Raw genomic sequence first — 27,644 nt, 5'->3', positions numbered from 1 at the left:
AGCTGGATTCAGCCCCTTTCTATTGCAATGGACGTTAGGGCACTGGACGGGCACTCTATAGGCTGGGTCAACCGCCGTCGATAAGAGAGAATACTGTTCAGCTGTATTCATCGACCAGGCCAAGGCTTTTGACTCTGTCAATCACCACATTCTTATCGGCAGACTCAACAGCCTTGGTTTCTCAAATGACTGCCTTGCCTGATTCACCAACTACTTCTCAGACAGAGTTCAGTTTGTCAAATCAGAGGGCCTGTTGTCTGGACCTCTGGCAGTCTCTATGGGGGTGCCACAGGGTTCAATTCTCTGGCCGACTCGTTCCTCTGTATACATCAATGATGTCGCTCTTGCTGCTGGTGATTCTCTGATCCACCTCTACGCAGACAATACCATTCTGTATACATCTGGCCCTTCGTTGGACACTGTGTTAACAAACATCCAGACGAGCTTCAATGCCATACAACACTCCTTCCGTGGCCTCCAACTGCTCTTAAACGCTAGTAAAACTAAATGTATGCTCTTCAACCGATTGCTGCCAGCACCTGCCCGCCCGTCCAGCATCACTACTCTGGACGGTTCTTATTTGGAATATGTGGACATCTACAAATACCTAGGTGTCTGGTTAGACTGTAAACTCTCCTTCCAGACTCACATTAAGCATCTCCAATCCAAAATTAAATCTTGAATCGGCTTCCTATTTCACAACAAAGCATCCTTCACACATGCTGCCAAACATAGCCTCGTAAAACGATCCTTGACTACGGTGATGCCATTTACAAAATATCCTCCAACACTCTACTCAGCAAATTGGATGCAGTCTATCACAGTGCCATCCGTTTTGACACCAAAGTCCCACATACTACCACCACTGCGACCTGTATGCTCTCGTTGGTTGGCCCTCGCTTCATGTTCGTCGCCAAACCCATTGGCTCCAGGTCATCTACAAGTCTTTGCTAGGTAAAGCCCCGCCATGTCTCAGCTCACTGGTCACCATAGCAGCACCCACCCGTAGCACGCGCTCCAGCAGGTATATTTCACGGGTCACTCCCAAAGCCAATTCCTCCTTTGGCCACTTTTCCTTCCAGTTCTCTTCTGCCAATGACTGGAACGAACTGCAAAGATCAATGAAGCTGGAGACTCATATCTCCCTCACTAATGTCAAGCACCAGCTGTCAGAGCAGCTCACAAATCACTGCACCTGTACATTGCCCCTCTGTAAATAGCCCATCCAACTACCTCATCCCCATACTGTTATTTATTTTATTTATTCTGCTCCTTTGCACCACAGTATCTGTACTTGCACACTCATCTTCTGCACATCTATCACTCCAGTGTTTAATTGCTATATTGTAATTATTTCGCCACTACAGCCTATTTATTGCCTTACCTCTCTTATCATACCTCATTTGCACACACTCTATATATACTTTTTCTATTGTATTATTGACTGTTTGTTTATTCCATGTGTAACTGTGTTGTTGTTTGTGTCGCACTGCTTTGCTTTATCTTGGCCAGGTCGCAGTTGTAAATGAGAACTTGTTCTCAACTAGCCTTCCTGGTTAAATAAAGGTGAAATAAAAATAAATAAATAAAAATACCATCCCCCATGAACGTACGTGTGTCAGGGAACTACAGCGAGACGATCCAGTTCCTGCTCATTAAGTCTCCTCAGATTCCTGTGGTATTGGGATTCTAATGGCTCCAGCGACTCAATCCCTCATTGACTGGTCTGCCGGTGCCATCATGGGCTGGATCCCGTTCTGCCACGCCCGTTGCCTGAAGTCAGCGCAGCCTGTCCCGGGACGTCTTCCTGGGGCCTCGGAAGTTGCCCTGGACCTCTCCACCATTCCCTTGGAGTACCAGGACCTCCGGGTGTTCAGTAAGGCCGGGACACTTTTCTGCCGCCGCACCGACTATATGACTGCGGGATTGATATTCTCCCAGGCACCACTCCGCCCCGGGGACGAATATACTCTCTGTCGTTTCCGGAGACTAAGAATATGGAGACCTACATTGAGGACTCCCTAGCTGCTGGGTTCATCCATATTTCTGCCACCGGCGAAGGGTTCTTCTTTGTGGAGAAGAAGGACAAAACCCTACGCCCGTGCATCGACTACGGTGGTCTCAACGACATCATGTGAAGATCCGCTACACGCTAATTCTCATCTCCTCAGCCTTCGAGACGCTCCAGGGGTCCACCGTGTTCTCCAAGCTGGACCTACGGAACACCTACCACCTGGTGCGGATACGGGAAGGGGACGAGTGGAACACTGCCCAGCGGCCCAGCTCATGGTGCAGCACGTCTTCCGAATCCATGGACTGCCCATTGACATGGTTCTGAAAGGCAATCTGCACCCTCATTGGGTCGTTGACCAGCCTGTCCTCTGGGTTCCACCCCCAGTCCAACAGCCAGTCGGAGTGAGCCAACCAGGACCTTGAGACTACCCTGCTCTGCCAGGGGCAGCCGCTCTTCCCTGAGCAGAAAGAAGAGGTCGGAATACCTTCTTCCCAGATGTTTGTCCACCTCTGTCGTTGTATCTGGAGGAGAGCCTGGTCGGCCCTCCTCAAGACCACCTCCAGGTATCGATGACAAGTAGATCGCCACTGGACCCTGGCTCCCCGGTATCGTCTCGGGCAGGAGGTATGGCTTTCAACCCGGGGTCTGCCCCTCCGTGTGTAATCCCACAAACTATCCCACCGGTTTATCGGCCCGTTTCCTATCTCCAAAATCATTAGCCCCTCTGCTGTTCGTCTTCTGTTGCCCCGTTCCCTTCGTATAAATCCCATCTTTCAAGTGTCCAGAATTAAACGCATGTCTCACAGCCCTTTGTCTCCTGGTAAAAACAAACAATGTATAATGTGGAGAAGCATTGTACCATTGAACCCGATGTGACATTTTTTTTTCAATAACCAAAAATATATGTTTTTCTGCTGGTTGAAGCTGGTGTACCAAACTGAAAGTAAAAGACACAAAAACAAAACTTAAGAACAGGAAGCATAGAAATATTGCACATAGAACAGATTTGCCGTTTCTTATACTTGCTTTCAGCGAGAATGACAGATCTATAACTCACATCTATGCATTTGGTAAGGGTCGCCCAAAAAGTTACATATTGTAGCTTTAAGGGGAAGGAGTGTAACAGATTGGTCTAATAACTATTATTAATTACCTGATTGGTTAATCTTGTGACCTCTTACCTTTGATATGTTGATGAAAAAAAAAACTGTGATGGGTGGAGGTAAAAAGTGGCAATATTTCAAGAATAAACTCTATTTAATTTAGAGAAAATTAACATTTAGAGAATAAAATTGCAATTTTATTTCAAGGTTAACGTGGGGGATATGGTTAAATCCATGTCTCTCACCCTCTCCACAATTGAAATACCTGAGTTAGATGACCTCGTGAAACTATACTTTAGAATTGGCTTTAGTAACAAGGAAATCCTATAGCACATAGCCCTATTATTATAAGTAGGTTTATTAGGACCTGGAAGAGGTTGTGCCACAGATTATTTTCAGAAGGAGGAACTGTGGTTACATACATACTGTAGGTAGACACGGGCGGGTTGTGTGGGCGGTAAAAGGTAGGGGCAAAACAAACAAATGGCCATCAATCGAATTATCTAATACACTCGTTCAAACAGGCGTCACTGTGCACTCACACTTATCATCTTAATGATCTAATAACTCGCTCGCACGCACACACACACACACACACACACACACACACCAAGTTCTCACCTGGCAATTTCAGACTATAGGCATACACTCTTCTAACGGTACGTTATGAGCACAAACAAGAAAACTGGCACTGTCACTGACTGTGAAGAGAACTGGGATTGAGTCCCTGTCAGTCTGCCCTCCGAATTCACTACAACGTTCTGCTGCTGTGTAGCCAAGGGGAACACCTGCAAAATATCTTTGCATGATGGAAACATTATCCATGCTGCTTTGCTAACAGTAGTATTTCCCCCTTATGGCAACTATCCTTCTAAAGACTATAGTCTCGTAGGCCAACACTGCGTAGGCTACGTGAGCACACCAGATAAAACAAATTATCTTGGGATCCTGGAGACCAGGGGCTATGAGTCACCGCTGTTGTGCAGCCCATTTATAAACCTATAGCGGCCCACTAGATTGAGTACCCTAACTTCTAAGTGAATTGGGGCGGCAGGTAGCCTAGTGGTTAGCGGGTTGGGCCAGTAATCAAAAGGGATTTGCTGGATCAAATCCCTTAGCTGACAAGGTAAAAAATCTGTCATTCCCTGGTAGGATGTCATTGTAAAAAATACATTTGCTCTTAACTGATTTGCCTAGTTAAATAAAGGTTAATTTTACTTTACAGTAAGTGAAAGTAAATTATAGGCCTATTCAATGACTGGGGGAGGATGGAACAATAAAGCAGGGGTTTTACGCAAGTATCTGTGGGATGAGAGGCAACTCAAGGACCACTCCTGCATGCACAAACTAGCTAATTTGAGGCACTGCTTGAATATATTGTAGCGAATTCAGGGGTTAGCCCTGACCAAGACTTGAACCCGGGTCCAGTGACTGTTAAGCCAAAACCTTAACACCAAGAGGTCCAAACCCCCTGACGCGGTCACTAGGTGTTGGGTTAAGGTCGCTCATTACCTCCTTCCTTCGGGTGAGCGTGTCCCCACGGTTCTCTACACCAAGTCCCTCAAGTGGACATTCCTCTCTGATCGTCCCACATCCACTTTCTCACTTCTGACACCAATGTAGCGAACTCAGGAGTAGCCCCAGTCTGGACTCGAACCCGATCCAGAAACTGCCAAGCCAACACCTTAAACCGTTACACAAAGAGGTTTGAACCCCTTGACGAGGTTGCTAGGTGATAGGTTAAGGTCACTACAATATTCATGGATAGATTCTCCCTTGAAATAACAATTGATCAAAGATGATTAGATGATGATCGCTGGTCTGACATAAATTGGTTGGTAGCCTAGTGTTACACACCTAGTACTGAGACGTGATCAGCAGACAAAAAACCTGTCATATTGCACTTTTGCACATTACATACCTAAATTAACAGGGTAAAATGATGAGACGGAGAAACGTTAGTACTATTCAGTAGTTTTCAAAACATTGTTCACTTTTGTTCATCTTTTTTTGTTGTCAAAATCAATAATACATTGCAACTCTATTTCATTATTAACTCTTCACATTCCATATTCCAGTATCAAAAATAAAAGGGTTTTAAAAAAAAATTGGTTAAAAAAAACTATCACCATACATCTACACATTCACATTGTACCGTATACAGTATAACTCACTGTACTATGAGCTATAAATTACTTGTGCTAAACAATGCTACAACCATGAAATTATAAACCATTTAACATGTAAGCTAACATTGACTGAAACCAAATAGCCTAGCGCTTTGCTTTATGAGTAGTGCATGACCCTCGGGTGGCAACACATACATTCTAAGTGATTTCAAGAGTCTTTCTCCATTTTAATTGTTGTATTCTGTTCAAATCAACTTCAACCAAAAATATTTTCCTGCATTTTCATACATTTCTGCATTTCGGATGGTTGAGGTGCATCTTGGAGGGTTGGTGGCCTGGCGGTTGGGAGCTTGGGCCGGTGGCCGATAGATCGCTGGTTTGGGACCCCGTTTTGACTTGGTGGGAGACCTGTCGACGTGCCCTTGGGCAGGGCGTTGACCCTGATTGCTTCTGTGGGTTGCTCTGGATGGGAGTCTGTTAGATGACTGAATGTAACGTAAATTGAGTGGCTTCACTGCAGGTAGATTGTATGTTTTAATATTCAATAAAAATCCAATAAAACACAAATAAACAAAATAAACAAATGCGCTCCTTTAATGAAAGGGGATGGGGCTAGGAAAAATATTTTGATGTGGGACGCTGTCCTCAAACAATCGCATGGCATGTTTTCGCTGTAATAGCTACTGTAAATCGGGCAGTGCAGTTAAATTAACAATAATTTACGCTTTCAGACGATATAAGACACTTATATGTACCTAAATGTTTAAAATCTATGATATTTATGATTATTTATTTGAATTGCGCGCCCTCCAGTTTCACTGGAAGTTGCTAGCGGGACACCAATCCTTAATTAACAAACCAAACATTTTAATACCACTATAGAACCAGTCTGTGCATCAATACTATCCAGCCCTAGTTAAAACTCCCTTCAATTGCCTTCAAACATCACCAAACTCATGGACTATTTAGTTAACCATGTTATATCAATATTTCATGAGTCATATTACACTTGTGCAAATTTGTAAGTTAACCTTTCGTTTCGACACACAGTACCAGTCAAAAGTTTGGACACACCTACTCATTCAAGGGTTTTCTTTATTTTTACTATTTTCTACATTGCAGAATAATAGTCAAGACATCAATAACACATATGGAATCATGTAGTAACCACAAAAGTGTTAGACAAATTAATATGTATTTTATATTTGAGATTCTTCAAAATAGCCACCCTTTGCCTTGGTGACAGCTTTGCACACTCTTGGCATTCTCTCAACCAGCTTCATGAGGAATGCTTTTCCAACTGTCTTGAAGGAGTTCCCACATGCTGAGTGAGCACTTGTTGGCTGCTTTTCCTTCACTCTGGAATGTGTACACACACCTGCATACACACACTGTACACACACCTGCATACACACACAACCCACCTGTCTCTAACTATGTATATAGCCACACAGACAGATGAAATCCTACCTCATCCGAGTCCATTTCGTTGGTTCCTCCTTCTGAAAATAATATGTGGTACAACCTCTTCCAGGTCCTAATAGGCCTACTTATAATAATAGGGTTATTATGTGCCAAAAAAGAGAAAGAATTTCCTTGTTACTAAAGCCATTTCTAAAATATAGTTTCACCAGGTCATCTAACTGCAGGCATTCCAACGGTGGCGCACAGTAACAGGGGGCCAGGGAGTCATGCAGTTAACCAAAACAACCGAGTTTATTCTTGAAATATTGCCACTTTATTCTCGAATCATTGCCACTTCATTCACTATTTTTGGGGGAAGACTTTGTTCCCTGAAATATTGTCACTTTATTCTTGAAATATTGTCACTTTTTTTGAAAGTACTATCATGCAACAACAACACATATCCAAGTACCACCACCCTTCACTGTTTACTTTTGTTTCACTTGGCCTTAATACTCTTCCATAAAAATATCACACAAGGATTTGAGTAGACAACAAATGATCAAACTGTGGAAAGCAACATACAGTATAAGCATGTTTTCATTGAGACATACTATATTTTTGCGCTCATGAACAAGCCTGTGGGGTGGAAAACCGACTGGAAAACGCCCTCCATTCATCTTTTATGGTAACAAAAACACCCTCATTTGCTGTACACTCTAAAAAGAAAAGGTTCCTAGAGTATCCATTGGGGGGTTCTTCAAATGTAAAGTGCTGGGAACCTCTATAAGTTCTTCGAAGAACCCCTTTTAATGGATCCTCAAAGAACCGTTTTAACTACCCCTCTCCTATTATTATAATTAATATTATTAATAATGCGCATAACAATAACACAATATTTCAGTTGTCAGTGTTTATTATGATTTTAATGGCAAAGCAGAATAACATATCCAAATATGAGGTAAACTCTCAGCAGAGCCCTAAGTCCAATGGGTATATCTTCTGGCGTAATGATGTTAATGTGCTGATGTTCTCCGTATCCATAGCCAGAATGATTTTGCAGTGCAGGGTGATCGAACAGGTTTCCTGGTATATTCATCAGATGTGTAAGGGAGGGTGAAACCTGTGAATCTAAAAAAATAGTAATTATACAGATGTTTAATAAAACAAGCACACGATAGTATTCATACATTGTTTTTTTTGTGGTAAATGTGAATGAAAAAAACTGTCATACACATACCTTGTCCATAATGTAGAGGCCTATGTGATTTTCATTGAAGAGGTAAGGGAGGAGGATGTCACACGTGATCTGCATAACATACCAATTGACATACCTTTGTATGCCTGCTCGTCTGTATACCTGCAGACACAGACACAAAAGTGAGCAATTCAGTCATCTGCACCCAATTCAGCTAGCCTTCAACATATCCTTATAGCATATATACTCTTACCTCTTTGTTGATTGATATCCAGTCAATTGTGTCCATTTTCTATTTTACAGAGATTTGAACAAATATGAAATGATAGATGGTATCATCATAAAACAATATCAATTTAGATCATATAAGGGACAAACCTTACCTTAACTGAAAAATGTAAAGATCTCCTCAGTTTAAGTGCCTGTGCCTGCTGTCCTTTAAATTAAAATCCAAATGTTTCAGTTGGGCAGTTAGGTTCCTGAAAAACCCCACCAATTAAGGAGGTTCCTCGATGAACCCCACCTCCTATGGGGTTCTTGGAAGAAACCTTTGGGGGCAATATTCAGTGCCAAGAACCCTAAGGTTCTTCAACTTTGAGGATCTTTGAAGAACCCTTGTTGAACCCCTAATTTTTAGAGTGTATGATTTGGAGATGTTGAGAACTGGGCCATGACAGTTTCTGAAAGAAAGCTCAATCACAAGTTGTATCACATTTCTGCAGGGGTGTGGGCAGAAAGTTTGAATCTTTTGCAGTGACTTTTTTAAACTAATGCATGCCGCTTAAAGCAAGTGCCAAACACTGGCCACACATTCTGAAAGATTCATTGTTTATTGAACAATGTATAAGTAAATGCTGCCTTACACCTTACACCTTGTGGAAAAATGGCTTAAGGACAACAAAGTCAAGGTATTGGAGTGGTTATCACAAAGCCCTGACCTCAATCCTATAGAAAATTTGTGGGCAGACCTGAAAAAGCGTAGGTGAGCAAGGAGGACTATAGTGGGAACCTTGTGGAAGGATATCCAAAACGTTTGACCTTAGTTAAACAATTTAAAGGCAATGCTAACCAAATACTAATTTAGTGTATGTAAACTTCTGACCCACTGGGAATGTGATGAAAGGTCATTTTTACTAGGATTAAATGTCAGGAATTGTGAAAAACTGAGTTTAAATGTATTTGGCTAAGGTGTATGTAAACTTCCGACTTCAACTGTATGTAGCGTCCCAACGGTTTGACATACAAACTATTATGACAACTCTATGGAAATGGGAGACTCATGAACACGATGGTGTTCTCTGTTTTGCTCTAAATATGTGTAAAAAATTATATATACAGGACCAGTTAAAAGTTTGGACACATCTACGCATTCCATGGTTTTCCTTTTCTACATTGTAGAATAATAGTGAAGACATCCAAACTATGAATAATAACACATATGGAATCATGTAGTAACCAAAAAAGTGTTAAACAAATCAAAATATATTTTAGATTTCAGATTCTTCAAAGTAGCCACCTTTTGCCTTGATGACAGCTTTGCACAGTCTTGACATTCTCTCAACCAGCTTCAGCTGGAATGCTTTTCCAACAGTCTTGAAGGAGTTCCCACATATGATCCTTTCCTTCACTCTGCGGTCCAACTCATCCCAAACCATCTCAATTGCGCTCCATCACTCTCCTTCTTGGTCAAATAGCCCTTACACACCCTGTAGGTGTTTTGGGTCTTTGTCCTCCTCTGCTCTATGTTCACAACATACTTCAGTCTGAGACTGCCATCTTTGAAGTCGTTTGCAGTGAGGTCAAAATGAAGGGGTGTTGTACAAAACAGTCATCAGCGATTGGCTCATCTCTAACCACTCAGAGTAGACATTTGCATGCTGAGAATGTTGTGGTAACTTAAATATACCATTTTCCAAATGTTCCTTAAAATGTTCTGAACACCTCCAAGACAAGGTCAAATGTATATTGCATGATCAATGGAATATTATGTTAAACCTAAAAACATATTTATATTGCATGAACATCACTGGAATATTATGTTAAACCTAAAAACAGATATATTTCAAAATTGTGGAACACTGTTCAACATTGCTGGAATTTTCTGTACAACCTATGTGAATATCAAAATAATATTCTTGCAACATCCCAGACAACTCCCATAACTTAATTAAATATTCTGGGAACCTTTAAAGAATATAGACCAGCTGTTTTGTCAACATCCTTGCAGGAATTTCCTCTGCAATCTAACGCCACAACTGAGCATATTTTGTGTTTTGGGAATCTCTCTCTACCCACACCGGAACCTTAAGAACTCATAAAGGCTATTCTGTTAACATTCTTGGAACATGAAAGGATTTTTTTGTGCACCTCGATACAAACAATACCCTGAATGTCAGCACTGGACAGTTTTAGTGTCATATCCACACAATGTTCCTACAACCTAAAGATACATTCTGGGAACCTTTAAAGAACAGATGAAATGTGTTATGGGAACATTCTTGTAACATCAGGTGAATGTTTTTTGCACTCTAAAAGAAACATTGTAGAATCATCCCCACAACTGGACCGTTTTTTGTGTTCTGGGAAAACATCTTTTGTGATGTTCCCACAACCTAATGAAACATTCTGGGAACCGTTCAAGAAAGTTCTAGAAACTTTCTTGCAACATGAGGAGAATGTTTTATACAAACATTATATAGTCATCAGCGAGACTGGACAGTTTACGTGTTATGAGAACATTTTCCTTGACGTAACAAAACATAGCTAGATGATGCATCTATAGTATCAAATCGGCATGGTAAGCCAACTGTAGGGAGGTAACGTTCCACTCTCGTACAGAAAGGTATGGGCAGGCATAAGCTACGGACACAATTGCATTTTATCCATGGCAATTTGAATGCAGAGATACTGTGACGAGATCCTGAGGCCCATTGTCGTGCTATTCATCCATCGCCAACAGCTCATGTTTCAGCATGATAATGCACGGCCCATTTCGCAAGGATCTGTACACAATTCCTGGAAGCTGAAAATGTCCCAGTTCTTCCATGGCCTAAATACTCACCAGACATGTCACCCATTGAGCATGTTTGGGATGCTCTGGATCGAGGTGTACGAAAGCGTGTTCCAGTAACTTCACACAGCCATTGAAGAGGAGTGGAACAACACCCCACAGGCCATAATCAACAGCCTGAGCAACTCTATGGGAAGGAGATGTCGCGCTGCATGATGCAAATGGTGGTCACACCAGATACTGACTGGTTTTCTGATCTACGCCCCTACCTTTTTTTTCATGCATCTGAACAACAGATGCATATCTGTATTCACAGTTATGTGAAATATATAGATTAGGGCCTAATTCAATTATTTCAGTTGGCTTATATTGACTAACTCAGAATCTTTGAAATTGTTACATGTTGTTTATATTTTTGTTCAGTGTAGCACCTACACACCAACATTTTTTACTCCCTCAGCTTTGGGACACTTGTGCAAATTGAGAGTGGAGGGCGTGATTTTAGAATTAGTTTAATACTCTTTGCGAGGAAAAGGTAAGAATGACCAGAAGGCGGTCGAGTGGCTCCTTATGAGGGGAGGGGCTGAATCAAAACAAATCCTTTTATTAAGAACCATGCCTACAGTAGTGATGCATCTGTGGAAATGCATCTATTTACTATAAATATACAAACCAGTAATACTTATTTTGTTTAAATCACACATTTCCTTCTCAGTTACGCATGAGGGAAAAAAAACGCAAAATATTTATTGCCAAGTAAAACACCACAGCAGGAGGCAAAGACTCCAGTAGCCTACAGTAGGGGTATTCTATTGAGACTGCGCTCAGGGTAGGTCATTCATTCAGGTACAGGGCTTCTTTCATCCCATCAACTTGCAACAGTGTCTCCATAGCAACCGCTGCGCACCAGGCTGGAGTGTTTGTAAGGCGCTTTTTATCTCGAGCCAGTCACCTGATTTCTCAAAAAGCTGAGAAGAAGCCTGGTATTGAGCTGACAAATCCCCAACTAGACTAAGAAAACAGTGTGGCCCATATCCTTCAAACTCACTTTTATAGTGTGCAGTGTGCGTGGATAGCGTTCCTTTCAAAGCAAACCACTAGCGTTCAGTTCGTCGAATGCCCGAGAAACAGCTCTTACAACTTGGATGGAGAGGAGAATACTGCCGGTAAGCCAGAGCCCCTCTGTGGTCAATGTGCCCTACTGCATCACAAAATGTAAATCACCAGTGCCCAATTGAATAACAATGAAGTTAAAAATGGATAAACGTAATGGAATTCGGCTAACGCTTTCGATGATGCACACACGCCTTGAAAGCGCATTAACAATGCCTTGTAGTGCATGATAAAAACCTGCTTCATAACAACTCAGAATTAGTAACATCTTGATAATACATCATCCCTATGGTGCATCATAGCCCTACCGGATACATGTATAGGGTAACCAACCCACTGAGTTGGGTAATACAACATTGCAATTGTATGCGTTCACCTATAACAGTATTTTTAAGTTGGATCTATGATGCATTATGCACTTTGGTCCTATAATGCATCATAGTGATGTATTGTAAGGAAGTTAGAACTATTTATTATGACAATTATGACAACTTATGAAAAGAGTTAAAATGCACTATAAGTGTGCCTGTAGTTAGTAAGTGTCAGCGAAATGTTTTGGCATGGTGAACCATTTTTTTAACACAAGCAAGTACCAGAATGTTGAAAAATAACCTTATAATCTGATAGGTTGGTGCACCTGTGTTTCCCAATAGCAATACCAATGGTGATCCATGCCCTTTACTTTCCTGTGGGGAGTGGGGGGGAGACAAGACAGACGGGACAGGAGTGATTGTCTCATAGAAAGGTTTATTTTTTGCCTAAATGTACAAAGGCAAGTTACAGTATTGTATATAAAAAAAAACCGAAATGTGGCAATGTACACTTTACATAAGAGAGAAACCCTTGGGGAAAGGACAGCGGGGGAGGAGAAGAGGTGGGGGATGAACCAAAACAAAACATAGCAATAAAAAAAGAAGAAGCTGTAAACATCTTTCTTTCAAGTACCGATGACTGATACCGAGCCACTGCTCTGGGGGCGGGGCTGAGTGTGATAGGGCAGGGGAGGTTTAGGGGGCAGGGTTATGAATAGAGAACAGGAAGAGGACATCCCACACAAGAACATTCCCTCCTCCCCCGGCGGGAGGAACACAAGGATCGACTACCCAAGCACCATTTGAGACGACGCCTCAACCATGGCTGCCCGTGGGAGTATGATCAACAAGTCATTTCTATGGCTGGCGGGTGTCAACGTACTAAAAAAAAAGATCCGCAAAACTAGATTCTCGAAAAATAAAATCAAGTGCTTTTTTCCCCTTCCCCTCATCATTTTTAACAGCCTGCCACCAGCACAGGGTATCTATCTGGTTTAACAATGAGACGTAGAACAGCAGAAAATGACATTATTACTATATGACCTCACCCACCTTCCGTCTCACTCTGTACAGACTGATTAAAACCAAAACACTAACTCCTCCCCCATTGTATTATGGACACATGTCAACAACAGAAAAATCTGTGCCAGTATTAATCTGTGCCAGTATCCAATCATGGCTGAGCATTAACAGTCATGTGGTGAGAAAATAATGCTACCCCCCCCCCCCACAACGTAAAAAAAAAAAAAAAAACTTTTCACGACACTCACCTTGTACTTTAGAAAAAAATGCACACACCCTTGAAATAACACCCCCATTAAAAGATTTACAACCACAAATAATAATAACTGTAGCGACCCGTCTTTATAAACGGGGAGACTTCACCACGTTTGCGTCACAGTCAATGTCACGCAGGGCTACGGGCCAGAAGGTTCAGGGTTTTCCGACCACCACGGACGAGATTCTCCCTGCCGGTCTCATTACACTACAATCAGAGTCCGGCAGACAATGATCAGCTCGGGGGAAATCAGATTTTCAACATTTTGATGCTATATTTATAGAAAATATATGCAACTCATTTTCCAACAACAGGTTTCTGTGCCAATGCACCACACAACCAATAAGCAAAGCATAACTGCACACGGATGACCAATTTCGGGCCCTTCAACATCATGTTTTGTGTTTTCAACACCAAAATTAAATGGATTATGTCGATCTCGGCAAACGGAAAACACATCCCTCCCTACGTTGTACCCAGTATCGAAGGCTTGGCTTGACAATCTCCCAATGTTATTAAACATTTTGGTGTTTTGTAACAGATGGCTCTTTCTAGTCCTCAAATGGGCTCCTGAGTGGCGCAGGGGTCACTACAGACCCTGGTTCGATTCCAGGGTGTATCACAACCGGCCGTGATTGAGAGTCCAATGGGGCGGCGCACAATTGGCCAGGCATCATCCGGTTCGGGGGTAGGCCGTCATTGTAAATAAGAATTTGTTCTTAACTGACTTGCCTAGTTAAAGAAAAGGTTCAATGAAATAAAAAATAGCCAGTGCACAGTTCGGATGCCGGAATTATATCAGAGTGGACCGACGTGCAAAGGCAGCCTACGGGAGACCTTTGATGTAGCCTAATCAGATTAAAACGTTGTGACTGGTTGTGTTCATGCCATACATAAAAATGAAATGACAAATATTTAGGCTATATTGAAGCGCTATGGCTCTAGTTGCACGAGGAATAGCCGTTCGGATCAGAGAGGAGGCAGAACGCAGGTTAATCTTTCCGGAATCACTGGGCCTGCTGGGAGCATAGGCCTATGTGGCTACATTATTATAGGACCACTTGGGAGAATGATGATCCGCAACAGACAGCCCATTCGGTATCAGACGGAAAAAATATAGCTAGACTGGCCTGCAACTGTGCTTTTCTAGATCCACAACTGATCCAAATGGAATGAAAACATTCGTATAAACAGAGATTTTGCGCTGTTATTGAAATGACATTTCCACTACAGTTTACAGCCTAGAGTAGAATGTTGTAGTCACTTGAAAACATGAATGCAATTATTCAATGCATTGTGGTGTTGTAGGCTAGTCTAGGGTAGAATCATTGTATTGTTCCTAAACAAGATCTATAGGGGAGCTTCATGTGCTCACGGTTCTTTCATGCGCAATGACACACCTGGCCTCTCCACTGCCTATCAGCTATTCCTCTATGTTCTTGTGGATTTATATAGAAAATTGGTGCAGCTCTGAATTATTTTTTTGGTGTGGTATGATTGCTAGTTAACCTATTGCAGATCTGGACAAACAATCCACCTACCACTATTGTCACTATGAATGGTGAATAGAGGGAAGGATCTACTATTAGACTATACCGACCTGTGGTACAGTAGGAAGTTAGCACATGGAAAAACATAGTGTATAAAGGAAGTACCAAAACACCTTGATATAGGGGAGGAGCATGCAAGCAGATGAGGACAATTGGCTAGGATGGAAGAAATTATATAGTAAAACCTGCTAAATGGTGAATGTAAAATACCCTCCCCTGTGCCCAGTAAAAAAAAACAATACAAAAACCACTAATCAAATGGATTATTTCAGACTTTCTGTGCTGCGCTCCCGAGCAAGCCGGATCCATGAAGGGTAATAAAAGCATCAGAGCGAATCAGATTGACTGTTTTTAGCGGGCGGGGGCGGGCGCTGTGCGGCGGTGTTGGGATCGATGGGCACCATTAAACGGGAGAGGGGTGGACCGGGTGGGAGAATCTGCTGTGTTTTTACCTCTCTATCAAACCTTCTGGACAGCAGCTCTGCTCTCAGCCTGTCTCGCTCCCGTCCTCTACTTTGTCTGTCGCGGCAGAAAGTAATCATGTGCCAACTTCCCCAGCCAACAAACTGCATCCACGATCGGCATCTCGTGGAACCCGAAAAAACAACGACAACAAAGGAGTGAAGGTTACAATGACATGTTGACATGTGACATTGTTTTCCTTGAGGCGGCTTGGGAACGTGCGCGAAGAAGGGACTAAAATGGCGTCGTGGGCTTCGAGGGGGGACAACAAGCTTCTGAAGGGGTGAGGTCCAGGGAGGGAGGGAAAGAAATGATCACAACACTTCAATTCTAAAGCTGTTACGTCAGCTACAGTTTGTCATATTATATCAAGAATGTTAGGGAAAAAAAGAGAAGGCTAACAGACCAAAAAAAAAAAAAAAAAAAAGAAAGGACATTTTTTCAATAGCATCGAACAAACCTTTTTAAAATAATTCCTCTGTACACTATATACAGAAAACCACAATAGTGAGTGCGTGTGGGGAAAAAGAGAGCGAGAGAGAGAGAAGTGCGGGAGGGAGCTGATAGGAAGTGTCCCAAAGCAAACGTGCACACGGCTCGCTCTGCTGGGAAGGACTATGTGTTGGGCTAACGCGTTACAGTGCCGTCTTACACCATGCAGGCACACACACACGACAGAGATAGTTGGAAAGGAGAGAGAGATATGATGGGAGGGGATGTGGGCCCGCAGGAGAGGTTCCATTTTGCAATTGCTTTCATTCACCAAATATAGTACAGGGGCATGTGCCAACTCCCAGTAACACAGCACTCCGTGACTATGAGTACTCTAATAAATATACAGGAGTGAGCTGCCCGTCTCTCCAGCACTACACACTAGATCAGAGGGAGAGCGAGAGCAGCAGCTGCCATATCCACTGAGCATCCATTGACAGCTCTGGAGAGAGCCTCCCTCTGTGTTCTTCGATGTCCACTGATGAGGGAGGACTGCAGCCATCCCATGATGCAGTTTGGTGAGAGACTAGCAGCAGTAGCCAGATTGTGGCTTGCAGACAGTTGCCAACTGTTCACATACAAAGTCCTGTGGGTCCCAGACAGCTTCCATGTCCACAAACTGACACTTGGGGCCCACAACAGCCAAAACAAATGCCATATGTACTGTAAGAGCTGGATGGATGGCTCTATGGACCCTCTCTCCTCTTCCAGCCTCTGCAGTGTCCAGTGAGGATGGATGGCTTGGATAGATGGTTCTATAGAACCAGAGGCCGCATCTGAAGAATCCAGACGGCCTTTCCGATCAGTGCATCTTTCTCCTTCCCTTTCCGGGTCACAGAGCTTGGAGAGCCCCTGAATGGTGCATCTGTACTCCTCTCCTCCCCCTCCGTTCCTCTTCTCTCTCGGAGCCAAAATACCTTCTGGCACAGATATGTCCTCTCCCTCTAAGGCGGGGCCCTCGCTGAGCAGCTGGGAGCTGTAGCCGTAGCGGATGCATTGGTGCTGCTTTGTAAACTGGATGACCCTTTGGAAAAGGAAAACCGCGACACAGCTGCCGCCTCCGACGCCACTGAGAGAGGCCAGTAGTGTTCGAAGCAGCGGCAAACAGCCAAGGGAGTTTCCTTACTGGGTCAGAGTGAGATGGAAACAAGGTAGTCAAGCCAAGACGTGGAACGAACGCCGCACAAAAGCCTCATACAAAAAAAAAAAGCACAAAAAAAAACTAACACGGATATTGTTTACGCTCTGAACAAACTCAAGTAGGCGGATGATGACTTTTCACAAAAAAACAAAAACATTGTGAACTTGAAAGTTCCTCCCCCTGAAACTGAACAGACAGAGAGGAGGACTGTTTCTGTCAGTGTATGGAGATGAGCAGCTTCGGCTTGCATAGAAAGCCCAGAGTGGTGGAGAGGGATGGGGACACCAGTAGGTCCCTCCTCTGGCCCAAACAACAACCCCCCCCAATAAAAGACACAACCGAAAAAGAAATGGGTCCATTGCAATGAAGGTCTCAAGATGTCCTCAGGGTCAGTGGGTAGGTTGGTGGATGGACGAAACACCCCACTTCCTCAAGTTAAGCTGCAACTCTACTACGCTAAGGCCCAGGTTCCGTGAACAATCCATTAAGTCCATATTTCCATGTAGTGATTTCAAACTTAATCCAGTTTGTTTCTGATCAACCTCCTCTCCCTTTTGCACTCTCTAGTTCCAAAATGGCTGTCGATGGGCCTCACCCCATCAGAACGTGCCAGTCTCATCAGGCCTTTTTCCGGGCCTTTTAGTCCTTCCTGTGAATGTCTCAGCAGTGCAAAGGAGTCAATGGACTGGCTGGCTGGTTGGTTGGTTGGTTGGCTGTGCGGTACCAGAGGAGGTGGGCTCGGTGAGCCCTCAACCAAGCCACAGGAAGCCTTGCTGTGGAGGTGGCCATCAATGAAGCTGAGGGAGGAGGAACCAGATCAGCCGGAACAACCAGGCAAAATCAACTAAAAGTACAACAAACACCATTGAACTGATGTTTAAAAAACGAGCGCTGCAGCACGCTTCCTTATGTGATCCAGTCACATGGCTCCAGGCAAGGTTGAGGTCAGCCAATCAGGTCTCCCTGTGTGGGGAAAAAAAGGCACAGGGAGAGTTATACAAACAGCAACGGCAAGGATTTTAAAATCCACATTCAACAAGATGACTGGCCTGTATTTAGCATTGCTTAATCAAGCCTATATTGTAGTGTAACGCCCTACAGAGAAACACACATTCTGTTTTCTCGAATGACGCTTGGAATAAAATGTAGTTGATGTTCGTTCATATTGTGTCCAGCAGAGGGCACCATAGAATGCAATGTATGTTTGTCATCAAACAACTGGAAATCCTTCTAGTAGTCAGTAGCAGCTTTGACTAAGGTACTAGCTTCAGAAAAATGACCATGTTTAAACACCAGGAAAAAGTGTGTGTGTGTGTGTATGCAGCATTTTTTCGTCCTCAGGAGCTGTGAAGGGGGTCTGGTTCTTGCTTACCATTCTCACCTCCGTGCAGGGGGGTACATGGAGGGGGCGGAGGCTTGCTGACTGGCAACAATGGCTGATGAGGAGAGACCTGTGAAGAAAGAGCCCAACGTTAGATACGCCTCCATATACTAATAATGACTCAAACTTTTGTCAATACACTCCTACACCAAGTTTGGCTACTCATGGATTGCATGTTATTACTGTACCTATTCTATAGTACCTTAGGTGGGAGAAAAGGGCCTTGCAAAGTTATATAATTTGACAGTGATGTGATTACCATAGAAAAGCGCTCCATTTGAGCAGTTAGCTAATTGAACACCAAAGGCAGAGAGAGAGATGTGTTCCGTGTGCTTGAGCCCATTTGTGGGCGTCCATCCATCACTCACTTACCTGTGGCATAGGACAGGTCGTACTGCCCAGAGAGAAGCGGGTAGCCCAGGTGGTGATGGGAAGGCAGGATGCGCTGCGAGGGTGAGGAGCGCGGCCGGTCTATGTCTCGGTCTCGTTCGGAAGCGGCGCGCTCCCGTTCCCGTTCGTGCAAGGGGGTCTTGTCGCTGACTGTCGGCGACTTGCTTTTGTACTGGCTGGCATGCTGGTGAAGGATGTCCAGGGCCTTGGCCTCTGAGGCGGACTTGCCGCTGACCGTGGGGCTGGCGCGCGACGCCTTCTCACCGCCCTCTTCGCCTGGCCCCATTTTACTGCCGTAGGGAGAGAAGGAGAAGTAGGAACCTGGGGGTGACAGAGGTGGTTAGACACCATGACATGAGTCGATTCCGCGTTTCCATTTACAATCAAAGCAGGAAATGTCAGAAATTAATACACCAAGTCATTTTTGTACATATCATAGTACAGACTGAAAATACTATTCCACTGGAAGAGGTGTATGTATCCCAAGGCATTAACTCTTACCAGGGTAGTTCTGCATCATGACCGAGGGCATCCCGCGGTAGCCCGGGTGGCTGGGGTCATAGCCCTGGCTGTAGCCGTAGGCTCCGTGCATGTAGGGAATGTAGCCCTGGTGCTGGGCCAGGGGAGAGGAGAACTGCATGTGGGCAGCAGTGGCCCTCGGGTCCTTCACCATCCCCCGGTGCTCCTCAGAGGCCGCCAACGACGACCGGGGCTCAGCCCCCTCTTTGCTCTCCTCCTTGGGGGTGGCGTCTTTGGACCGAGCCCTCTCATCCCTGCCCTCCTTTCCCTTTCGGTCTCTGTCTCGGTCCCGTTCCCTGTCTCGGTCCCTGTCCCTCTCTCGGTCTGCTCGATCTCGGTCTCTTTCCCGTTCCCTGTCGCGTTCCTCTTTCCACCGCTCCTCGTCCTGTGGTTTCTGGGCCTCAGGGTACTTGCTGGGGTAAACGTAAGGCCACAGCCTCGAGTCAGGCTCCTGAAAACACCACAACATATACCTCATTACAGACAATATCTCAACAGTTGTGTCTTACACATTTAAAAAAAATCCACTTAAACATTTCTCAAAATACACAACAACAACAAAATGTATACTGCTAATTTTGAATGGGTGGCTCATTACGTTAAACATCCAATCAAAATCAACAGATTCAAACACAGCTGGGTCGTGTTACCTGTCTGTACCACATGCCCTGCTCCATTGCCGAGGGCCTGCCCGACTCCATGCCCGCCTTGAGCTCCTCCCTCTTCCCATGGTGCCCTCCCTCGCTCAGCTTCATCTTCAGCCCCTCAGCCTGCTGGGCCGGCGCCTTGGCATCCTCACCCTTGGGCATGATGACCGATGACTTGGCCTGCTCCAAAGAAGACGAGGGATCTTTGGACAGCTTGCCCTGGGGTGGCCCTCCTTTGCCCAAATCTGTGAGACTGGGGGCCTTGGAGAGGGTGGGGGGCACCGAAGCCTTCTGCTTCCATTCCTCACTCTGCTCCTTCCCCGAGGAGCCCTCTCGATCCCTGTCCTTTCCAGCAGCGTCCAATTTCTTCTCGGCGTTGCGGTGCTGCTCTGCTGCTGCCTGCCGCTGCCTCTCGTCGTACTGCTGCCGGTAGGCTGGGTTGGTGTTCATCAGGTGATTGTGGTAGGCCTGGTCCGGGTGGTAGGCGTACGGGGGAACGTAGGCATACTGGTTGTAGTAGAGAGGCTGCATGTACATGTTGGAGCGCTGCTGGATGACTGAGGCCTGCTGCTGTTGCCCCGTTCCAGAGGCACCCATCTCGGGCTTACGGTCCTCCTGCAGCTCCTGCTTGACCTTACGGTCCTCATCGCCTGGCTCCTCCTGCTCCTCTTTCTTTACCTTGACCTGGGCCCCCTCCTGCAGTGTGGCACCCGTGACAGACACCCCCGGGCTGGGGTTGGGATTGGCGTAGTTCGGGGAGTAGTAGGTCTCGTAGCCGGGGTAGTAGGGGGACTCCTTGCTGGGCGTTTGGGCGGGGAACAGGGCCTTCTTGGCACCCTCTCGGATAGCCTGCTCCTCGGACTTGATGCCTTTGGCGCCCTCCACCCGACCTTCGCCGTCCTCGCCCGCGTCTGAGATGTCCGAGTAGGCCGGGCTATTGGTCTTCACTGAGGAATTGTCGGCTCCGTTCTGCGTGACCACGTGGAGCGGGGTGAGGGGTTGGGCCATGCCTCCAGCCTCTATCCTGCTGGCCACACCGATGGATGGACTGGGGGCGTTGTCAGTGAAGCTGTAGATCTTGTCCGCCTCTGCCTTGATGCTGGCCAGCCGGCTCTGGTGGGGGTCCGATGAGCCATTCAGGAGTCCATCACCTTTGCTCCCCGGATCCGAGGATTCAGAGTATGGGCTCTTGCCTTCTTCCGGCTTCCCCCCTTTCCCTAGCCCTTTGGGGCTGTCTCCCTCCTTTCCCGCCTCTTTCTTCTTCTTGTCTTTCTTCTTCTTGTCCTTCGAGCCGCTCAGAGCTGGGTTCACAGACGAGGGGTCTCCCGGGGCCGAGGGCTTGGGCTGGATGGCTTTCAGCTGCGGGCTCTTGGGAATGGACTGAACCACTGAGCCCAAGGCAGGGGTGGAGCCGGGGCTGGCTGCAGGGAAGCCACCTGCCGTCTGTAGGGAGTACAGCTGCTGAGGTGGTATGGCAGTGGCGATGGGCCGCGCTGACTTCATGCCCTTCTGGGCCAGCTTGTCCACCTTGGAGCCGCTACCCGTCTTCTTGGCCCTGTCTTTCTTGTCGTCCATGCCGTCATTGCTGGCCTCATCTGTTAGGCAGGGCCCGTCTTCACAGCCGTCTATGGCCATACCAACTGCCTCCGGGTCGGCCTCGCAGGGCTTCTTTTTACTCTGCTTGGAGCCAAATTTCCCAGAGGAGGGCGATGGAGTCTGGGCCTCGAAGCCCCTGCCCTTGGGTGTTACTGAGCGGGCCGGGGACAAGCAGCCCTTCTGAGAGATGGAGGCACCGTTGCAGCTGCCCGGATCCGGGTGGAGAGTGGAGTCCTCTCCGTACTCACTGTCCCCATCCATGTCCAACTTCATGTCATCGTCGTTGTGGGCGCGTGCCTGGTGGTACTTGAGGCCGTTAATGTGCTTGTATTTCTTGTTGCAGTTGGGGTGCGGGCAGTCGATGAGCACTGGCGAAGGGCAGTTGCGGTCCAGTTGTGGCGGGGGAAGGGGCTCTGCCTTAATGGTGGGAATGCTGGGGAGGACGGTGTGGGGCACTCCTCCGGGGCCGCTGTTGGAGTTGGTGCGCATGCGCTTGCTGCCCTTGGTGTCCTCAGAGCTGGAGTTTGGCTCCATGTCCGAGGCGGGCTTGTTCTTGCGCTTGTTGGCCGACGACGAGCTGGCCTTGACATCCTCCGTGTTGCTGTTGGGCGGTGTGCGGCGCTCCGACGACGTCTGGCTGCCCCGCCGGCTCTTGCTGCTGTTATTGGCAGCGCGCGTCTTGCTGGTGCCGCTGCCCTTGTTGTCTGAGGAGTTGCTGTTCTCGTTGACAGGCGTGTTGCCGTTAGGCCTCATCCTCTTCCCCCGGCCACGGCCGTTCCTCATCTCCAAGTCGCTGGTGGGGGACTCACAGAACCTAAGAGAACCGAAACCAGAGAATTAGACCTATTGGCCATCCCCCCCCCCTTCCTCCTCCAACCAGAGAAGTCACTGCCGTCCTGAAATCCCCACCAACAGCCATAAGGAACTGTCACAGTGGATATGAAACAATACAAGCCAAAGGTGTTGAACCACTCAATTGAGCGCTCTCAATCCCGTTGCCATTCTCGGTCAGCAGAGAGACACTCAGATGGGAATGCCTCCCTTTCTCTCTCTCGCCCTTTCACTTTTTATGTCCAAACTCAGAATCAAATAGGCTTCCCAAAAATAACATGGTGAACGTTTATTTTGATAGACAATTTTGTGCATTTATCAAAATATCATCAGGTAGCCTGATTTCAGATGTGTCATGTAAACAAGATTATTAGGGAAATCATTCTTCTTGAAAAGCTTGTAAATGTTGCCAAACTATTACATTCATCTGACTATTCACAATAATCATATTAATGTATGCATACTCAGTACCAGCAGTCTCTCTATTGGTCAGTCACCCGGGAACGGCTCGTAATACCAGCTACAGTACACGATAAAGGCTCAACATTTCTGACACTGCCTGAACTTAATCGTCAGACCTTAGACCCTGTCACAATGAACGAGCCAAGACGCCCAACAATCGTTTACGACCTAAGAATTTGCCCAAGATGCAGAAGTGTTGTCTCGGACCGCAAAATCGTGGCATAAGAAAGTCTCTCTCTCACATAAAAAAAAACTATACAGTCAAAAGGTGGTGAACCACTCAATCCCGTTGCATCGCTCTCTCTAATATCACCGCACCGATTCCAGAGGGCTCTTTTTTTATTTGTATTTTTTTTTTAACAGGCCCCGGACGTGTGCCGGATTCTGATCCTCTCGTTATCCCCCCCCCCCAATCTCGACAGCCCAATGTGTTCTGACAGATGGCCAAGCGCCACGGGGGCACAGACAGATTAGGCCAGGGTGACGTGGCAGCTGATCAGATAGGAAGAGATAACATCCCCCCCTTTACACACCAGCCAACAGGGAACAGAGCGGCAGAGAGGGAAGAGTCACAGAGCTCTATCAAAAAGACGCGTTGCACGGCACGAAAAGTGGCTGCAGTGTAGATCTGATCTGGAACGATGGCACGTGAGGCTGTTTTTTTTCTACATGAACCACTGACAAATCGCAACTTGGATTATGGATGAATACACAGTTAAATGGCACGAGAAGATTACTGCGTGGCACACAAAGCTATGGAGATGAAGGACGATTGCTTACAGCACTATAGCAATTGTTAATCTTAGGAACACACGGTGAAACAATTACCTATCGACTCTTTATATTCCCATATTCACTGTAGGGTTGGGGAATATTATGATAGCATCGTCTATTGACGATGACTGACAGCCATCGTCGATGGTGACGACATCGTGATGCGACAGATGTTGGTTGAGCATTTTGCCCATTCGCTATAGCCTATTTCTTTAAATATGGTATATACAGAACTCAAGAGAGGATTGTAGGCCAGACAGAGTGGAGAATTCCACCAAAGCAGCACAAAATGTCCAGTCCATAAAATATTGTTTCGCTCTCTCTCGCTCTCTGCCGGATGCAAGGGCCTTAAGGACAGCACAGAGTGTGCAATTTTAGCAGTCTTCTGCCACGATTTTGCGGTCCCAGACAACACTTCTGCATCTTGGGCAAATTCTTAGGTCGTAAACGATTGTCGGACGTCTTGGCTCGTTCACTGTGACAGAGTCTAAGGTCTGACGATTAAGTCCTGGCAGTGTCAGAAATGCTTTGCAAGAAGAACGATTTCCCTAATAACCTTGTTTACATGACACGTCTGAAATCAGGCTACCTGACGGGATTCTGATGAACGCACAAAAATTGTCAATCAAAATAAACGACCACTGTGTTATTTTTTGGGAAGCTTATTTGATTCGGAGAGATAAAAAGTTGCGGATGGGAAAACTATTTATGAGATGCATATTTGAAATTTTCCTCGAACTCACTTCACTCGTGCATAAGCATAAAAGGAGACTTGCGCTGCTGCTGCTGGCACACAGTCATTGCACGTGTTTAGTTGAAGTCTATGAAAGGCTCAGCCAGCAGTATGGTGCCTCTTGACAGGATCGATGGCAGAGGAGAAAAATCTATCCAACCCCTGATGTTGCATTTCAAAACTCCTGTGTCAGCGGGGGGGGGGGTCTGTCTATTTTCAAGTGTCTGACAGACTGCATGTTCTGTTTGAACGTGTGTTTGTGTGCACACGTGGGTTTGTACGTTTTGAGTGAGTGTGTGTGTATTTGAGTTACTGTATGCTTACCTTGGCGGGGCCCAGTCGTGCCTTGTGCAGTCAAGGAGGGTTCCCACATAGGTCTTGTTTCTCCAGGTCACGTTTACCACCAGCATACCTGGGAGGAGGAGGAGAGAGGGGGGCACGATGAGTAATGACGATTACAGAGGAATTCTCATCTCATGTCCTCCTCCATCAGCCAAGAGTCTAAACCACCACGCAACACACACACACAATAAAACAGGTCATATAAATCGAACTGCTAATTATTAGCAAAAATGCATATATATCGTACACAGTATAGACTGGTAAACATACAACACCGTACTAAAAATCTGTCATACTAATCATTGGTTTCATATCAATTCCTAAAGCGGAAAAGACGGCACTAAGCAACATTCAGGTCAATCTGAAACGAATGGCATCTCAAGAGTATTGAATAAAATAGTGGGGACTGTTTAGCATTCAGCATGCTGCAAGCTGGTTTCCCTGTCGGAACTGCTAACAAACACACCTCCCCCTCCATTAGAACAGAGCAGTTCCTGATTACAACCTAAGAGCAGCACAGTACACTGACAGACGGCCATCCATTTGTATGCAGCTGAGCGAGGGACGAATGAGGAGGGGGAAAAAACAGGGGCATGGTGTCCTCCATCTGACATTACTGCCTGCAGACTGCAGAGGCTCCACAAGAAAAAAAAAAAAAAAGAAGAAAAAAAACCAGAGTATTTTCGTGCCGGGGAAGGAAACAGCCGAGGCATATAAAAGAGTTCCCTGGTCGTGAGAGCCCAGGTCTGTCGCCTTCAATTTGTCTCTCGAATGGTTTGCGCATTGGATGGCAGACACTTTGATACTAGAAGAGTGAGGGGGAGTGGGGAGGGTTGAAGCTCTGCTTATCTGTGCGCTTGGCTGCTGAGGGAAACTGCCATGCGCTCTTGGACCACTAGGGGGCAGTTGGTATCACAGGATGAGCTTCCATTGAATCACTACCACACACACACACACACACACACACACACACACTCCATTTCATTGAGACATTCCCCCGGGGGCTTGTCTTTCATAATTGACCTGAACTCTGTCAGCCGACCGTTTTGCCTTTGCAGCGTCTCTCATAAATCTCAGTCACAATGATTGTGTTTACACAGGACATTCAAGATAATGTTGCTTAACTCAAGTGTACAATATTGTTTTGGTTTCAAGAAAGGGAATATGCACAATTAACTTGAATGACTAAATGTTTTACAACCGTTACGATAGATTTTCACTATAATGCGCCGTGCATGGTTTTTGTCAGAGCAGCAAAACGCCAATAGAACAAAAGTTCACTACATTACAATGAGGTAAAAACATTGATTTTCAACGAGACAAGCCGTTCAAACAAACAATGATAAATGTGCGCGAGTCTATGTCCAGGCAGACGTTACGCAGAACCGCCTTAGTAGCAATTATCCCATCTGCGATCAGTTAGCATGACATCAGCGCGTTGCTGGAAAGGTAACCATGCAAGACAAACAAAGGCCTCTGTCAATTCCATGTCATTTACTCTGGCGCGCAAATGTTATTTCAAATGGCCTGCAACGCTGATGTGCAACACCGGAGCCTTGTAAAGAAAGTCTGAGCCAAGGAATAAAAAAAATAGAACATCTGATTCGGTCCATTTCTGAGCTTATTACACACACCATTCATGTAGTCCCTGAAATCACATAAGTGCTTTAAGCAGGTGAGGGAAGTCCCTAAATTCACATACAGAATTGTAAAAACACAGGTGTGGGTTGAAGTGTGTGAGCTGCGTGTGTGTGTATATATGAATAAGTAGAACCTAGCCTATGTTCTCAGAGCCACAGCGTGAGGGGGAAACAAGTGGTAAAAAAGCACAGACCTGCTTTTCAGGCCTGAAAGCCTGCAGCTCACATCGATCCTCTCCCCTGATAGTGACCTCTGTGTGTGCCAGATTAATCGTTGGTGGTAACCCGAGACTGGCAGCATTAAAGCTACATGTCTGACAGCGTCTTGAAGACTAATTCCGTTTTTTAAGAAGCTCAGAGAGCTCTCGGCCCCTGCCTCCGTTTCCTTTTTTGTTTTTTTTTAGCTTGGAATGCAGTAGTTGTTGCTGGAAATACTGCCGGTTTCTCGACCTGCAAAGCCATTGTTCTTACCCTGGTCTTTCACTTTAGTGAAGATAGAAACTCATTAGTGTGAAACTGATAAGACACACAAAGCAAAGATGTAAACAAAGTGATCTCCGTACTTCCGCATGTTGAGCTTCGAGGGCTGCTGGGGTTTAGACCGACAGATAATGAGTTTATTCCTCACTGAAGAGATAAGGGGCGGGGTTGCGGTGGGGGGAAGGGCTGGCTGGCGCACTGGACAATAAGAAAATTCAGAGATGACTCGTCTCCATCTGTTGTAGCGTTAGCCTAGCTTTAGTATAATATAATGCCATTTAGCAAGCGCTTTTACACAAAGCAACTTACAGTCATGCGTGCATACATTTTATATATGGGTGGTCCCAGGGATTGAACCCACTAGCCTGGCGTTATTGGCGCCATGCGCTACCAACTGAGCTACAACAGACCAGGTGACCCACCACACAAGCACTGGGGAGTGTTTCGAATAGAAAACAACAAACAAAAAAACTTGCTCACTTCCACACTACACATAACCCCCCCAGGCACTGAACCTTCCCAGAACAGAACAGAGTCTGAACATGGAGGGAGACTACGCAACATTAAGTCTTCTCAGGCTAAACAATACAAATGTGTGTCAGTCTCTCTCTTTCTCTCCGTGTGCAGATGTGTTTCCCCTCCC

General features: G+C 45.7%; 1 protein-coding gene across 5 annotated transcripts in view; it reads right to left on the bottom strand.

Annotated features, from left to right (window-relative positions):
• Positions 1 to 12,698: 12,698 nt before the first annotated feature.
• LOC139368699 (zinc finger protein 609a) overlaps positions 12,699 to 27,644 on the bottom strand; it is a 177,604-nt gene continuing 162,658 nt past the window's right edge. For all 5 annotated transcript variants that reach the window (XM_071107960.1, XM_071107968.1, XM_071107997.1 and 2 more), the window contains 6 exons: positions 24,864 to 24,951; positions 20,147 to 22,553; positions 19,479 to 19,947; positions 18,960 to 19,298; positions 18,579 to 18,657; positions 12,699 to 18,169 (listed from right to left, as the gene is read on the bottom strand). In XM_071107960.1, coding sequence (XP_070964061.1) covers positions 18,584 to 18,657; positions 18,960 to 19,298; positions 19,479 to 19,947; positions 20,147 to 22,553; positions 24,864 to 24,951 — 3,377 coding nt within the window. In that variant the 3' untranslated portion in view covers positions 12,699 to 18,169; positions 18,579 to 18,583. The remainder of the gene's footprint in view (positions 18,170 to 18,578; positions 18,658 to 18,959; positions 19,299 to 19,478; positions 19,948 to 20,146; positions 22,554 to 24,863; positions 24,952 to 27,644) is intronic.

The sequence above is a fragment of the Oncorhynchus clarkii genome, chromosome 2 (genome assembly GCF_045791955.1).
Source record: "Oncorhynchus clarkii lewisi isolate Uvic-CL-2024 chromosome 2, UVic_Ocla_1.0, whole genome shotgun sequence".
NCBI classification, from domain to species: domain Eukaryota; kingdom Metazoa; phylum Chordata; class Actinopteri; order Salmoniformes; family Salmonidae; genus Oncorhynchus; species Oncorhynchus clarkii.
This window is presented reverse-complemented; position numbering and strand designations above follow the sequence as displayed.